The 15,350-nt window shown below is 37.8% G+C and overlaps 2 protein-coding genes across 2 annotated transcripts in view; one reads left to right on the top strand and one right to left on the bottom strand.

Annotated features, from left to right (window-relative positions):
- The window catches only part of LOC148126145 (uncharacterized), a 37,408-nt gene that overhangs the window by 18,797 nt on the left and 3,261 nt on the right, over positions 1-15,350 (bottom strand). The window lies entirely within an intron of this gene.
- Positions 3,275-6,568, top strand: TACSTD2 (tumor associated calcium signal transducer 2). The gene has a single exon (XM_026707294.2). The coding sequence runs from the start codon at positions 4,752-4,754 to the stop codon at positions 5,676-5,678; it is 927 nt and encodes a 308-aa protein (XP_026563079.1). The 5' UTR covers positions 3,275-4,751; the 3' UTR covers positions 5,679-6,568.

Here is a 15,350-nt window from a genome sequence, read left to right as displayed (position 1 = left end):
GTACCTAACATGAAGAAGGACACCAGACCCACACCCATGAGAGCCACACAAGATGCCACCACCACACTTCCATATAGAAAACAGACTCCCACCCATTCAGAAAATGAGACACGACCATGGACCAGAAGCTGCACTGCAGCTGCATCACTACCCACTTCAAACCCCTCTGAGCCATACATGAAGCAAACCGACACCCACTATGAAGATGCAGCAGGACCACGAACTAGAAGCCAAACAGCAAGATCACAACTCACCAGCTCAAATCCCCAGCAACTAAGACTAACCTGAGCACAACCAAGCCCCCACCTGAACAGAACACGCCTCCAACCAATCAGAACACGGCTAACCCCCAACCAATCAGAACACAGCCAAACCCCTACCAATGAGAACACACCCCCACCCAATCAGAACACAGCCAAGCCCCCACCCAATCAAGTCCCACCCCACTGGCAGTTAAAAGGAGGAAGCAGCTGCAATCTCACATTACTCTGAGAAGCACAGAGCCGGAGACAGAAGCCTGAAGATGATGAATGAGACTTCATCGAAACGTTGCCTAGATACTTCGAATCTTACGCGGGAGAAAACCCGAACAACCAAAGATCCATATATATATATATATATATATATATATATATATACATACATACATACATACATACATACATACATACATACATACATATTTGTTTTCTGAGGTTATATATATATACATACATACATATATACATACATACACACACACACACACACACACACATATCTTTGTTGTCATTATGGAATGAAAGATAAAGTTATTTATACTCCGATGTTGGTGAGCTGAGACTAAGTAAAATGAAAGGTCTCCATCAACTATAATAGATAGAAGGGATCATATTTAAACTAGCCCCTCCGTGATTAAAAGACCATATTTTTCCAGACTGCAGATGGGAACAGGATCAACATCTCTTTTAGGCACAATAGACAACCAGGCACCCATCTTTTTTTATCTTTCTTGATTGAAATTATATTTTAAAAAATATCTTTTTCAAAAAGATAAAAATTAAGTTATTTTCTTTTTATCATGCTTTTTAATAAGACAGGCAAGTAACATTTACATTTTGGGCGCAAAATGTGAACCTCCAACCAAACAATTTTTTCATAACCAATAAGCGTAGTGTGAATACTAAAATGTAGTATCTTTAATCAGAGATGGCAGACAATTGGCAACAACAGTTTGCTATTACAAAATAATGCTTCTATTACAGACTTTTCCCAATTTTCGGTACAGACATGAAGAAAATGTTGAAAATCAGATAAAAACATCAGTTTCCATTGTTCCATTATATGCATTATAATATTCCGTTATTATGGTAGGAGGGGCCAACCAAAGCATAGCTGGCTGGGCTCACAAGAGTCATGTAATCCTGGATAAGAGGTGTGACTTTCAGTTTTCCCATATATACATGGGAAAACATGAATATACAGAGGAAAAGCACAAATTACCCCATAAAATAACAGCAATTATTATTGGGCAGAATTTTTCCTCCTTTCTATTCTACATAATGTATATTAGGATTCTGTTTGTGTGGAATTTTCAAGACAGGATATTTCATAGATCGTTCCACAATCATAGCTCTGTGTGTGTGTGCGTGCGTGTGTGTGTGTGTGTGAAAAAGGCCAAGAAGGCAGCTGTGATTATGGGATTGAAGTCCAGCCATTTTTCACATGGCTTCTGTCTGTGACATACATAAAAAGGGGTGGGGGTTCAATCCCATGATCTTGATTTCTTCTATACCACTGATGTCCAACCTTGGGGAATTCTTGGAGTTGAAGTCCACAAGCCTTAAAGCAGCCAAGGTTGGACACCCCTGTTTTATGCCCTTGCAGAGATCTCTGCTAGTACAGGTAGTCCTCAACTTAGGACCACAATTGACCCCAAAATGTATGTTGCTAAGAGAGAATTTGTTAAGTGCCTTTTGCCCCATTTTACGACCTTTCTTGTCACAATTGTTAAGTGAATCTCTGCAGTTGCTAACTTAATACTGCAGTTGTTAAGTGAATTGGCTTTGCTTGTTAGAAAGTCGCAAAAAGCGATCACATCACCCTGGGATATTACAATCATCATAAATATGAAACAGTTGCCAAACATCTGGATTTTGATCACATTACCATAGGGATGCTACACCTGTCAAAAGTGTGAAAAATGGCCATTCGAAAGGTCACTAAACAAACGATTGTAAGTCGAGGACAGCCTATCATACACTTGATCGTATTCTGTTTCCCATACAGAAATTCTGTAATAAATGAACTGATACCCAGTTAATAGCGATGGTGGTTCTCATAAAAGTGGAAATTATCCGATCCTGCTTTTCATTCTCCTTCAATTACCCCTCTCCTCTGCTTCCATTCTTTCCTGAAATAAGAAAGTTGTTTACTGTCTCCAAACCAGTTTGACATCCTGGCATTCGGCAGAGCCTAAAGTTTTCAGCCAGTTTGGCATTCAGTCGCTATGCATTGAGTGCTTAGGAAAGCTGCTTCCAAATTTTGCCTCCCCCACCCCCCACCCCCCACCAATGCTTTCAGAGAGCCACACAATTTTCTAGCCAGTACTTCTAATCATACACTGAGGAATGTTTTGGCAGTAATAAAACAGTAAGAGGAAGTAACACCTGCAGGAGAAAGGACCCAAGCAATAGTGTTTGAGTAGCATTGGAGAAACATTTGAGGAACAGAAAGGAAACGATATACTGGTTTCAGAGATAATTATCCCAAATCAGTTGGCAGACATAATACTAGGGACTAACTGAATAATTAAAATAAGAAAGTATCTTGTGGCAACTTAAAGAATAACAACTTTAATTACTCTTTTAAGATATCACAAGTTTTTTCTTTATTGCTACTATAAATGAGTAACATGGGCACACATACACACCTCCGAAACTGTGTAATTGAAGTACTTTAGCTAATCATTACTTGTGTGTAAAAAGTGCAGGGACAAAGGTTGGTTTATTACAGGATTTTCAATCTGCAGTATCTCAAAGGCTACCAGACGGGAAAAAAATAGCACATATTTCAAGTGCCACAAAGACAGAGCAAAATAAAGTTTTTGATGTGTGACATGGAAATATTACAAGACTGGTTTCTTATAATACAACATTGGACATTTGAATTAAAGATAAGAATTCCCACCCAAAGCCAAGTATGGCAACTTTTAAGAATACTATATGTAGGTGTTCTTATGACACACAATAGTAATCTATTTGTGAGTTGGAGGGGTCATATAAATTTGTTTAACAAATAATAAAATAAATAAGCTTTTGAAAAAGCATTGGGAATGTTTAGAAACTTGCTGAAAATAACTAATACGAACAACACGTACCAGAGAAGATCATTTCACAGTACAAAGGCAATAAAATAGAGGAATAAGGCTTTGGAGTATATTTTCTGTAGAGGGAGATGAAATGGAGGTTTCCTCCTTACATGAAATATCCTTCCCTTGATAACTATAGATTTTTAAAAAAATATCCTTCTCCCCACTGGTGCACTTCTGTGATTCAGAGAAGAGCAAGGTATTAAAGGTCAGTGTGACGTGGGAGCAACTTTCACCAAATACTATTTGACCGTAAAGGCCATTTCTCATATCCTGCCAAAGCAAAACCCAATTTGCCATAGAGTATTGGTCAATCATGGTTCCCTGGTGGACATCCTTGCAGAGGTCAGTGTTTGCCAGAGGTACACTTTTTAAGTGAATAAGGATAGGCTGTGTGAAATTACTTTATCAGGGACATCAAAAATCCACTTCATATTAGAAGAAGATGTAACTTGGCTGGAGCCTTTGGGTCATCTCAAGAGATACCAAAGATTCCTCTTAGTACTTCTCTGAACTATCATGTATTTGCAGGCTCATCACTGTTTAGCGCAGGGGTCAGCAACCGGCAGCTCTGGAGCTGTATGTGGCTCTTTCATCTCTCTTCTGTGGCTCTCTGTTGCCAGTTGGCTCCACAATTGATAGGGCTTTTGGTTAGGGATGCCACGCTAGGAGGAGACTGGACTTCTGGTCAGCTCCAGAATTGAATGGAGGACTTCTGGTTAGGACTTTCATGGCTCTTTGAGTGCTTAAGGTTGCTGACCACCTGGTTTAGTGGAAGAACTAAAGAGCTGTTCATCTTAAATCATGAAAGAGCTGACCATCAAGGACCACTGAATCCTCAAAAACTTGAAAGAGAGACAGTTTTCTCTGCCTCCCTCAGTTCTGCCCATTGTGTGTAATGACCCTTGAAGTCAACATTAGTCTACCTTAGCGTCTCTCCACCTTGTCAATTTTAAGATGTGTGGACTTCAATTCCCAGAATGCCCCAGCCAGCATGCAATAAGGTTTTCCATTAATACGTAGCCTCGCATATTATTACCTCAGCCCACAAGACAGGTGTGCTTGAATTCACAAAAGAGATTATAGTAGTGTTATATTGGTTTCTGTGTTTTTGTTATCCTGTACTTCCTCATTCAGTAGGAGGAAAGAAATGAGAGTTGCTACCACACCCTAATGGAAGAAGGTGTATGCTTTTGGACCTCTGTTATGACCTGTTTTGTTTGTGAGTCACCAACTAAATTGATTGGGTGGGTCTGACATTCATTTTCAAAGAGAGGAAGCAAGAGTTGCGTTCAGTCACACAGAAACTGGGAGGCTCTTGCTGTGGATGGATCTTGTCTTTAGGCTGCTGTATTCACCTGCTCTTTTCTAAAGCCAACCTCTGCTCATCTTTTTCCAACCTATGGAGGCTACTTTCAGAATTGTATTGTTTTTGATGGTCACGGCAGCATTGGCAGAAGAGAATCTCTGCTCATGTCCAACCAACAGACGGACGCGTTGTGCCATGGAGCAAGGCAGCTGTGTCTGCAAGGCTCAGGGTTCAAATCAGCAAGTGGACTGTTCAACTCTGACATCTAAATGTCTGCTTATGAAGGCAGAGGTGAGTGCCCCAAAAGGCAAGAAGTTTGAAAAGCCTGAAACTGGTTTTTTGGACAATGATGGACTGTATGATCCAGACTGTGACAACAATGGCATCTTCAAAGCCAGGCAATGCAATCAAACTGATACTTGTTGGTGTGTGAACAGTGCTGGGGTCAGGAGAACAGATAAGAGTGATACAAACATACAATGCAACAAACTTGTTAGAACAAGCTGGATTTTCATCGAGCTGAAGCACAAAGAGCGGGAAACCCCCTTCTCCCAGTCTGAAGTAGCCAACAGTCTTCTGCGCCTCATTCAGAACCGGTACATGCTTCATCCAACCTTCATCTCATCTATTGAATATGATCAGCCATTCATCAAAATTGAATTGAAACAGAATGCTTCGCAGAAGTCTTACAAAGATGTGGATATTGCAGATGTAGCCTACTACTTTGAAAAAGACATCAAACTTGACTCCCACTTTGCCTCCAATAATAAATTTAATATCACGGTCAAAGGAGAACCGTTACATATTGAAAATGTCCTCATTTACTACGTGGATGAAATCCCCCCAGAATTCTCAATGCAATTTCTGAAAGCTGGTGTTGTGGCAGTGGCTGTGGTGGTTCTCTTAGCCATTTTAATTGGGATTGTTGTGTTTGTGATTATGAGGAGATGGAGGACTGGAAAATATGAAAAAGTTGAGATTAAGGAGATGGGTGAAATGCAAATAAATGGGGTTTCGTAGATGCTGTAATCTGAAATCAGAATTAAGATTTTGATACTAAGGAAATGAAAAATAGATAAGATTATCCCGTTATTCAAAGGGAAGGAGGCATTAATTTTTTTCTTCTAATAATAATCAAAGGTAAAAACAATAGCTTCGTAGAATCTTTCCCAGTTACAAAATGGAAAATTGATGAAGACTGAAGATATATTTGAAGTTTCAGAGAGAAAAAAACCTTAATGCTATAACCTATTCCTGAAATGTTTCAGTTTCATGTGTTTTTTAAAGAAAACAAAGTTGTTCCATAGCTACACAGTTAGCTTAATTTATCAACTCTGTTTCGATACATGTTTTTATGTGTATATTAAAATATCTTTTTCTGTATCTCTCAAGCACAAGACTTATTTCTACATTTAAGACTGGCTTTTCGTTTGTTAAAGATTGTTACACTTTTATTTTGTAAATTTATTTGACTGAAAATATCTGCTTCTGCTCCAGATCTAAAACTAAGAATGCTACTTTTGTAAAGTAATACCAGCATAGCTTTTCTAATGGAATCTATCTTGTGTAACATAATGGTGTCTTTAAATAAATTTTCTTAAGTTTAAAATGCTGTTAAACTTAGTCCGGTGATGATAAATTGTATATTGTGTAGACTGGGGTGAAGAGCATGTGTCCTACAGATCTTAGTGAACTACAATTCCCAGTGTTCCTCACTGTCGCCCATGCTAGCTGAGGCTGCTAGAAATTGCAGTTCTATCATAGTGGAAAGACACAAGTTTCCTCATAAACTGTTGGACAGCAACCATCCCATTTGGGAGGAGAGTTCAAGCAGGAAATTAGCCTGGATTCATTATATTGCATATGTGGGTCTGGTTGTTCATACCTGACATAAATAAACTGACTACTGATCTTCTGGCTTTTATGATATGGATACGTTTTGGAGTAGCTTGCTTAATGTCTGCAGTAAGGTCGCACTGTCTAGTTAGTATTTAAATGGTGGTATGTAAATTGCTTCGATTACTTTAAAGTGGATGACCTAATTTGGCCATTTCAGTCGCTACTATTTCCTGAAAGCGTCATCACTTTTCATCTGATGGTTGCACACTTTTATGATAAGCTAGTGCAGCTCTAAGGAAACCCAGCATCATTAAAATAATGGCTGTTTCCTTGTAACTTAGTTGTGGAAAACCCACTCACTTCTCCACACCTCTGCTGTTTAACAGCCAAAAATGATTCAGCTGAGCACTTAGAACATGACATGTGGTTTGCTCTTTCTTGTTTACCAAGGCAATCCTTTAAATCAGTAATCCACTCCCTCTTAGCTTTGTAATTTTGCCAAAATGCAAGACCTAGCAATGCTGTCCATTCATTTTAATTTCAAACAATCTAAAACTAGGTATTGAAAAAGAAACACAATTATTAATGGCAATGCATTTCTACAATTAGCAATCTATAAATAACCTATGCACCATTGAAATCAACCTAACTAACATTGCAAAAAAGGGAAGGGTTCTTATAATTTTTAAATTTCATCTCTGTTTCACTGCAAATAGACTCAGTCTTTGAATATTGATCCACTATTTTATGTGGAGCTTCCTGTAAGTACAGTGCTAGGCTTAGTGTTCAATATGCGATAGCCAATCTTTAAGGCCAATCTTTGGTTAACAAATGACATAATACAGTATAGGCAGAATAAAATCATCCCTAAAAAAAAATGTTGCCCTACTGTAAAATAGTCACATTCTCAAGATTTCTCTCCTATAATAACAGGCTATTAGAATATTATGAATTTTAAAAACAAACACAAGCTGGCACAATTGCTTTCTTCATCATATGTTATTTTCTATACAGAAATAGGTCCAGGTTGTCTATCATAACTGAATAAAAGCTCCAGAGAAGAAGGATTTCTTAGCATAGCGCTCTGTCATATCAACCCTTTGCTTGATTTCCAACAACTGCTAAAGGAATAGATCTATAGAGTTCTGCTGGGAGAAATATCCACCCGACTCAGTTCCAACCCAGGAGAAAGGCACTGGGGACAAAATGGAGGCTGATTGGAAAGAGGGTCCATTTATTGATGAAGCAGAATCACCAAGCATGTGTGATTCTGGGTAGCTGACCACATGGAGTTGAGAGTGATGGGTTTTTTATACCCTCTCTTGGACTTTGAACTTGATCTTCATGTTCCTATGCAAGAGCATGTATTCTATTCTATTCTATTCTATTCTATTCTATTCTATTCTATTCTATTCTATTCTATTCTATTCTATTCTATTCTATTCTATCCTATCCTATCCTATTCCTGTTGTAGGGGTCATAGCTAACTCTGTAGGTTCTCTGAGTCCCAGGTTTGGTTGAAGTTTGGACTGTTGATGCAATAGGAGATTGTGTCATGTGGTGAGCTCTGCTGCTAGATGGGTTCATTCTAGTATGTCCTGGAGGGTCATGTCTTAATCCCACCACCCTGGAGTTGGAGGTCTTTTGTCTTGTAGATAGGCTGGCCCAGTCTTTCTTAATTGGCACCAAATATCTGCTGGGGGTAGGGAGCTGCTTTCTGCCTTTGAAACATGTTTCTTCTTTTATCATCCAGGGAAATACAATATTCTGCTTTTTAAATATTTCTCAAAATATTTCATTCTTCTAGGAGAGGGCTGGGTAGTAACTTTCTACAGTTGCAAGTATAACTTGAAACTGTTTCAACAGTCTGCTCTAAATTATTCTTTCAAAACCTTAAGCTGGAATTGAAAGGAGGTGAGTTTTGTTCGAACTCAGGGGTGGGATTCTACCGGTTCAGACTGGTTCTATAGATCCGGTTGTTATAATTCTGTGTAGTTCAGAAAACCGTCAAATCGTTCCCCTGGCTGGCCCTTCTCCTCTCTGCCCTCCCCTCCTCTCTCAGTCAGTCCTTATCATGCACGCGCAACATCGCGTGCATGCCCAACATCGCGTGCGTGCCCACTGACTGGGTTCTTCCCTACCCAGTCACTCTTTAAGATATTTCTTTTTCTTCCCTCCTGACCATCAGCTGTTCCTAAGACCAGCTGTTCTGGTATTCCCCTGTCATCTTACTTACTACACAAGAGGCTTCCTTGAGGCCCAGGAAGGCTCCATTTTTTGCCTTCCTGGGCCCCAGGGAGACTTCCTGGAAGCAAAAATGCCCCCCAGGAGGCTTTCCTGAGGCCTAGAAGTCCCCAAAGCTGAGGGTTGGGGGGGTGCTGTGCACCCCCTCCAGGCTCCATTTTTTTCTTCCTGAGCCCCAGGGGAGCCTTCTGGGACCACAAACACCCCCTCAGGAGGCTTCCCTGAGGCCCAGGAGGCCCAAAAAATTGGTGGGAGGGTGCTCCCAAAAAACCCAAACCAAGCCATGCCCACTCAGTCACATGGCCATGCCCACCTAGCCATGCCTACAGAACCGGTTGTTAAAATTTTTTAATCCCACCCCTGTTCGAACTGTCTTGGTTTTGGAATAGTCTCTATTGTGTTTTGTGTTCAGTCATTGACACACAAATTTTACTGAATAAACTTAATCAGATGCAAAAGAAAACAGGTTATTGCATTTGTAAGTGTTGCGTACTAGGAGAATTATTTTCTGTAGAGTCATGCAGGTGCTCCTAAAAATTTGTTTACAAATGAACACCTACAGAAGTCTGTATCTAGCCAGCATCAAATTTGCAGTATGTAGAACTCAGTTGTCCAGCAAAGGTTTCTACTTCATGAAAAGATAATGTTTAATTCAAGTTTGGAACTAGTAGCAGTAGTTGCTTGTGTCTCTATCTATCTATTAAGATAACTGAAATCTACATTTCCATAAGGACAGGAATTTTACAATAGTTGATACAGAACATTGTAGTCCATCTCTTACTAGACAAGATAAAGTGGCTGGACTATGCCATATTATTACTGTGGTGTATTTCTCCCTTAGCTCATTGCTTGGGTGAGCGCAGGAAGTCAAGTGACATCACATATGTCATGATATCATTATACAAATGATGCAAATTACATCACTGATATCATTTGTGATATGATGAAGTAACATCATTGCCTATCAGATGCTTATGGTATGTTGTATCAACCTAACAAATGTAGATTAAAATGAACTTAATATGTTGTGAACATGCAGCTACTGTGGTTATAAATCATAGTTTATTATTTAAATTTATTATGGCAGTAGCCATTGTGATTTATACCAGCAAAGTGATTGTGTTTGTATACTTATACTTAATATACTGTGACAATATATTAAGCTATACATTTCAATTTTGCAAGGCACTTATATCAAGTGAGACATGACTAACAAGTCAATTTTTCCTTAGTAGGAATAGAATGATTATTTTACATAAAACACACAATATGGCATACTTCACTTAATCCTCCAAGAAAAGATTGAAAGCAAACGAGATCCATACAGAAGAAGAACATCATGGCTTCAAAATCTAAGGGTCTGGTTTGGACAAAACTCAACGGCACTTTTTCATGAGGCTGTTGATAAAAATAGGATCACCAACATGATCGCCAATGTCCGATGATAGATATGGAAGAAGAAGGAGAAGAAGAAGGAGAAGGAGAAGAAGAAGAAGGAGGAGAAGAAGAAGAAGAAGAAGAAGAAGAAGAAGAGGAGGAGGAGGAGGAGGAGGAGGAGGAGGAGGAGGAGGAGGAGGAGGAGGAGGACACACAATACAAAAAGACAATTTCCCACATATTGGACTAAATTATTAAATACAAATAAAGATGAGAGTTGCTGAAATAACTAGCAACATACTATCAAGAATACTAGTAATTATAGGTTTACACTACTTGGATCAGAGGAAGATGCTCTAAAAACCATTGATACGGAACAATAGGCCAAGACTGTATGTTTTGGGGGTTCACAGATATATCTGAGTGCTTTAACAAACAAGATGCTTGGCAAGGTTTTATTAATAAATAAAAATAAAATAAGATTTCATCTCATCCATATGAGCTCTTCTCAAGTTCCTATATTTTAGGCCATTTTTTTCAAATGAGTTCCACTGAACTCAGTGGGAATTATTCTAAGGTAAAAGTATAAACAAAACTATATTATTTTTCAAATGTAGTTCAAATTATCTGGACACTTCCATCAGAATTGTTTTGAACAGCCCATGTTTCAGTGAAGCAAAACTGGAAAGGTTTTAGGTTGCTTATGTTCTGATGAATACAATGTATAATGACAAGAAAGTGAAAGATTTAATGGATAACAAGGAAGATAAATGTGATTAATCAAAATTGTAACACGAAAGAAAACCAGGAAAAAATCCCTGATAAATAAAGAGGGTAAAGAGAAGATGTGTATGAATGAGATGTATAGGAGACAATGAAAGCAGGATAAACCATGCAGTTTAAAACTGATATCAAATTTTCTGTAATTAGTTAACCTCATCTGAAAATGGATAAGCTTTGGTATTTCTATGTGTGCCATTGAGAAGGAACAGACAAAATTCTGAGGTTATAAATGGGACGGATATTGTACTTTATATGTCAGTAATTAATCAAAGGAACACAAAGATTAATTGCAGCAAGGAACATGTAAAATATATATGGCCATATGTCATTCTCAATTCAAAGAAAAGGCACCAGAATAACAGTTCTTTAGCAAATTTTACCCAGGGTTGAGGGACCTGTGGCTTTTGAGTCCTAGTAAAAGGTGGTGTTGGGAGATTAATTTTAGTCACTGTAACCTTAACAAATGAATGAGAAACTTGAAGCAGTATGTTCCATAGTGTGTTGCTTCCAACTTTTCCCTGGCTGAAAAGGGAAGGAATGAACAGGTCTAGGAAATGGTGCAATCATATGGTAGAGGATGCCAAAAAGGCAATTTAGTTTCTCCAGAAAATGATTACTATGAACTCAAAGGAGTAGGAGAATGTTTGGAAGTAAAGTACTCAAAAAGTAAAACATCGTGGATCTCAAAAGCTCTTGGATGTAACAGACTAAAGTACTTTTCCAAAGGGAAAGTTACAGCTTTCAACCATTTGTTTAGTGATCAATTGAAGTTACACCTGCAACTAAAAAAAGTGACGTATGATTCTTTTAACCATTGCGGCATCCCCATGGTCACATAATCAAAATTTGGGTGCTTGGCAATCAGCATATATTAATGACGGTTGCAGCATCTCAGGGTTATGTGACTGTCATTCGCTATTTTTCCAGCTGGCTTCCAACAAGTAAAGTCAACTGGGAAAACTAGATTGTTTAAGGATCACAAGATCCACTTATCAACTGCAATGATTCACTTAACATCCATGACAAAAATGGTCAAACAATCGGGCATGACCAGGCATTAATCTTCTGGTCCCAATTGTAGACATACATTGAGGACTATCAGTAGTAGGCACATTTAGGAACATTCTGGAACTGTCCTTGATACTATGCTGTGACTGGATCTTCAGGTGACAACAATGACAAGAAGTGCATGCTTGTAGGAATGTACAATTAAACATTGTACATTTAGATAATTGCCACCAGTCCACATAGGACTACTCTTGAAAAGTATATGGCAAGGATCATGACTGTATTTCTTCAGTTCTGAAAGATTGTCAGAGGGCTTCTGCCTCACTCCCAGGATTTCCCCAGGGAGCTAAGATATGTAACTTTAATTTTCTCTTGCAAATAGTTAGCAGTTAGATCTTAAACACAGTTTTAATATTGTGGATATTTTTCCTTTTTAATTTTCATCATATATCAGTGACAACTGTTGAAAAATGGGATTGCAATACCATGAAGACATTTCCCTGTATTGTCTGCTATTTTATAGGATTCTTTTTAAAAAGTGTAATTACAAGTATTTTTCATAAATGAGGTATATTTCAGTCAGGGCGGATGGCATCAATAAATAGTCATCTTCTAACAGCAATAAAAACAAAACAATCTATATCTTACATTTTTATTTAACCACTTCTTCAGAGAATGATGGCAATATTATAAATTGCTCCTCAATTCCCTGTTCCTTAATAGGGTTGTTAATACTATTACAACCATAATCTTTCCCATGCAGGTACAATTAGCATTTTCAAAGCCTCCCCATTGATCTGCCTCGGGGTTTTGATAAATTTCTAAGTGCTGCAATTACCTCACTTTAATGCTGAAATTAATCTAGAAATATTACAATGGCCTATTAGGATAGTGAGATTCGACTTTTCCAGATTTTAATATGGCTTGGTAGCATTAGCAAAATTCCTTATGCCAGAGTTTTGTCTCGTTAAAATTGTGCACACTGGATAAGCTGACAAGGTCCTCATTTTGATTTTCATGAAGGCCTCGAGTCCCTGAAGGACGAATAGACTTGCAATCCTTTCCCAGCATACTTCACGACTTGAGGAAATAATTATAAGAAGCCACAAGGTGATTGCTAAATGAGAGAATGAAAATGGATTTATACTCCTCCTTTGAGATTTTGGAGCTAAATCCAGAAGAACTGGTGACATTTGTTTCCATTATTTTTCAGGCAATTCTTCTTTGACATCAATGTCTGTATGAATATATATATATGTGTATATGTATTACAGTGTATGTGATTGTTATTATTATTGGGCAGGGGGTTAGACTGGAAGACCTCCCAAGGTCCCTTTCAACTCTGTTATTGTTATTGTTGGCTACTTTCAACAACATTAAATTTTTTTAAAAAGCTATCTTAGTTTCAATTCTTGAACTGGGGGAAAATTTCAACATGGCAAAAAGTGGGGGGAAAATTAATGCATATACTTCCCATCCCCTCTCTCTGAAGGCAGAGTTATTCAATACAAAATGTATTTTAACAAAAATGTTAAAATATCTTACTTTCATTAAAAAGGCTCCTAGCAAAGGGTTGAGAAGCTTCCTTTTGAAATATAATTAAGAAATGAGAACTTGAGTTGTCCTCTTATGAAAGATGATAGCAGAACATACCGCTGCCATGAAAATATATGTTTTCACTCAGCATAATCAATGGCAACAGACGATGCCAGCTTCTGCTTTATAGGGAAGTCATGTGGTGTGCTTTTCTTTTGATGGCAGGACTCCTTATTTTAAACACGAGGAAACACATCTTAATGTTGCAGGCTAAGAGTGTTGGGAATCAAAATCCAATGTATCTGGAAGTTAGCATGTTAAGGAATCTCCAACCTATTAGAAGATCCAAGGAAGTCAAATTGTGTAACTATATCTATTAGATCTATATATCCCCATCTTTCCTTCAGTTCAAGACAGCACACTCAACAGTTTTTATTTATTGAACTATACGGTTATAGAAACGTTCAGAAAAGTTAAAAAAATACATTAGCCAGCACATGAAAACCTACTCATGCCTGAATTAGATACATCTCGGGAAACAATCAGATGGAAAGCATTCTAATTATCATAGTTATGGTGAAAAATTTAGCTACAATTGTGGAACTTCCCAACCGGGGTCTTTTAGTAGGTAGACCACAATGACAGTGATCTCAATAATTAGTGCACATATTATCTTCTCTCATTTTCCCCCATAATGATCATGTGAGATGATTGAGCCAGGAAATACAACTACTCAAAGTTTTTCAGTAAGCTTTGGACGGCTCATGGTAGATATAAACCTGGACTCCCTACACCTACACTAATCACTAGTTGTTTGCTGATCAGAGGAGTTTCTGAGCTGAAGTTTCATCTTCAAAATAAAGGTGCTGTTTCCTCATTAAAATTCAAGAACAGCCACTGCTTATAATGACTACTTACAATGTCTTTTGATCTAGCTGTATATTTAAAGAAAAATGCAGTAATAAATTTCTAATTGTATGTCTACACATGCCACATTTACCTATAAAGTAGTATTCATGTTTGTATTTATTAAAATTATCCTATAATTATCTATGTTACATTTGGTGACTAGCTTGGAATTGTAATATATAGGTTTGTCAATCAAGGGTGTTTTTTTTAAAAAAAAAACATAAGGTGCAAAATTATTTAAATCGCCAGGTAATTTGATTTGATTGTAAGCTGCCCAGAGTTACCTTGAAGTAAGATGGACAGCCTATACACGCTATAAATAAATAAACCCCATTAGGTACACTTCATATGCCCATAGGTGATATAAGATCGCAGGTACATGAACAGAAGATTCAAATTTTTATCAAGATGGCCAAATAAACCATGGATATTTAATATTAGGGCTGCATTTTATTACAGGTTTGCTGATTTTACAAAAGTATAAACAGCTTCTCATGGGAAACAACACTTTTTTTTTTTTTTTTGCTATCCTAGCTATCGCAAGTCAGTGTGATGATTTTAAAAACTGGAGACTGAATAAAAGATTTTAAGCAGAAGAAAAAAAAAACCACTGGTCAGATTAGGTCTTTTTATATACTTGAGGGATGACAGTTTGAAATGTTCCTCCAGATTCTGTTCCTTTATTCATAATAACAGTTTCCTAGATGTTGCCTGTTTTCATTTGTAAAGGCAAGAAATTTAAAGGAAGTAATGCAGTACGGAAATACTGATCTTAAAAAACAGCCTCTTGGCAACGTGCACATTATTTCTCACCTCTGGTTGTCATTCCTTACTTTACAGAAGAGCTCTTATACTTTTCTCAACTTGCACATTTGAGTTGGTCCTAATAAAGATGATCCAACAATGGACTAGAGATCTAGAGAAAAAACCCTCACGCGCACAGAATCGGTGTTTTATTTATTATTTCTCTTAGGGAACCCCCTCCCCAAATATATC

The sequence above is a fragment of the Pseudonaja textilis genome, chromosome 3 (genome assembly GCF_049901715.1).
Source record: "Pseudonaja textilis isolate UNSWEBS1 chromosome 3, rPseTex1.2, whole genome shotgun sequence".
NCBI classification, from domain to species: Eukaryota; Metazoa; Chordata; class Lepidosauria; order Squamata; family Elapidae; genus Pseudonaja; species Pseudonaja textilis.
Note: the sequence above shows the minus strand (reverse complement) of the source record. Positions and strands in the feature narration are given on the sequence as shown.

What these genes read in the sequence shown, in the direction of transcription:
- TACSTD2 (XM_026707294.2), top strand. Translation starts at nt 4,752, where the DNA reads ATGGAGGCTACTTTCAGAATTGTATTGTTTTTGATGGTCACGGCAGCA.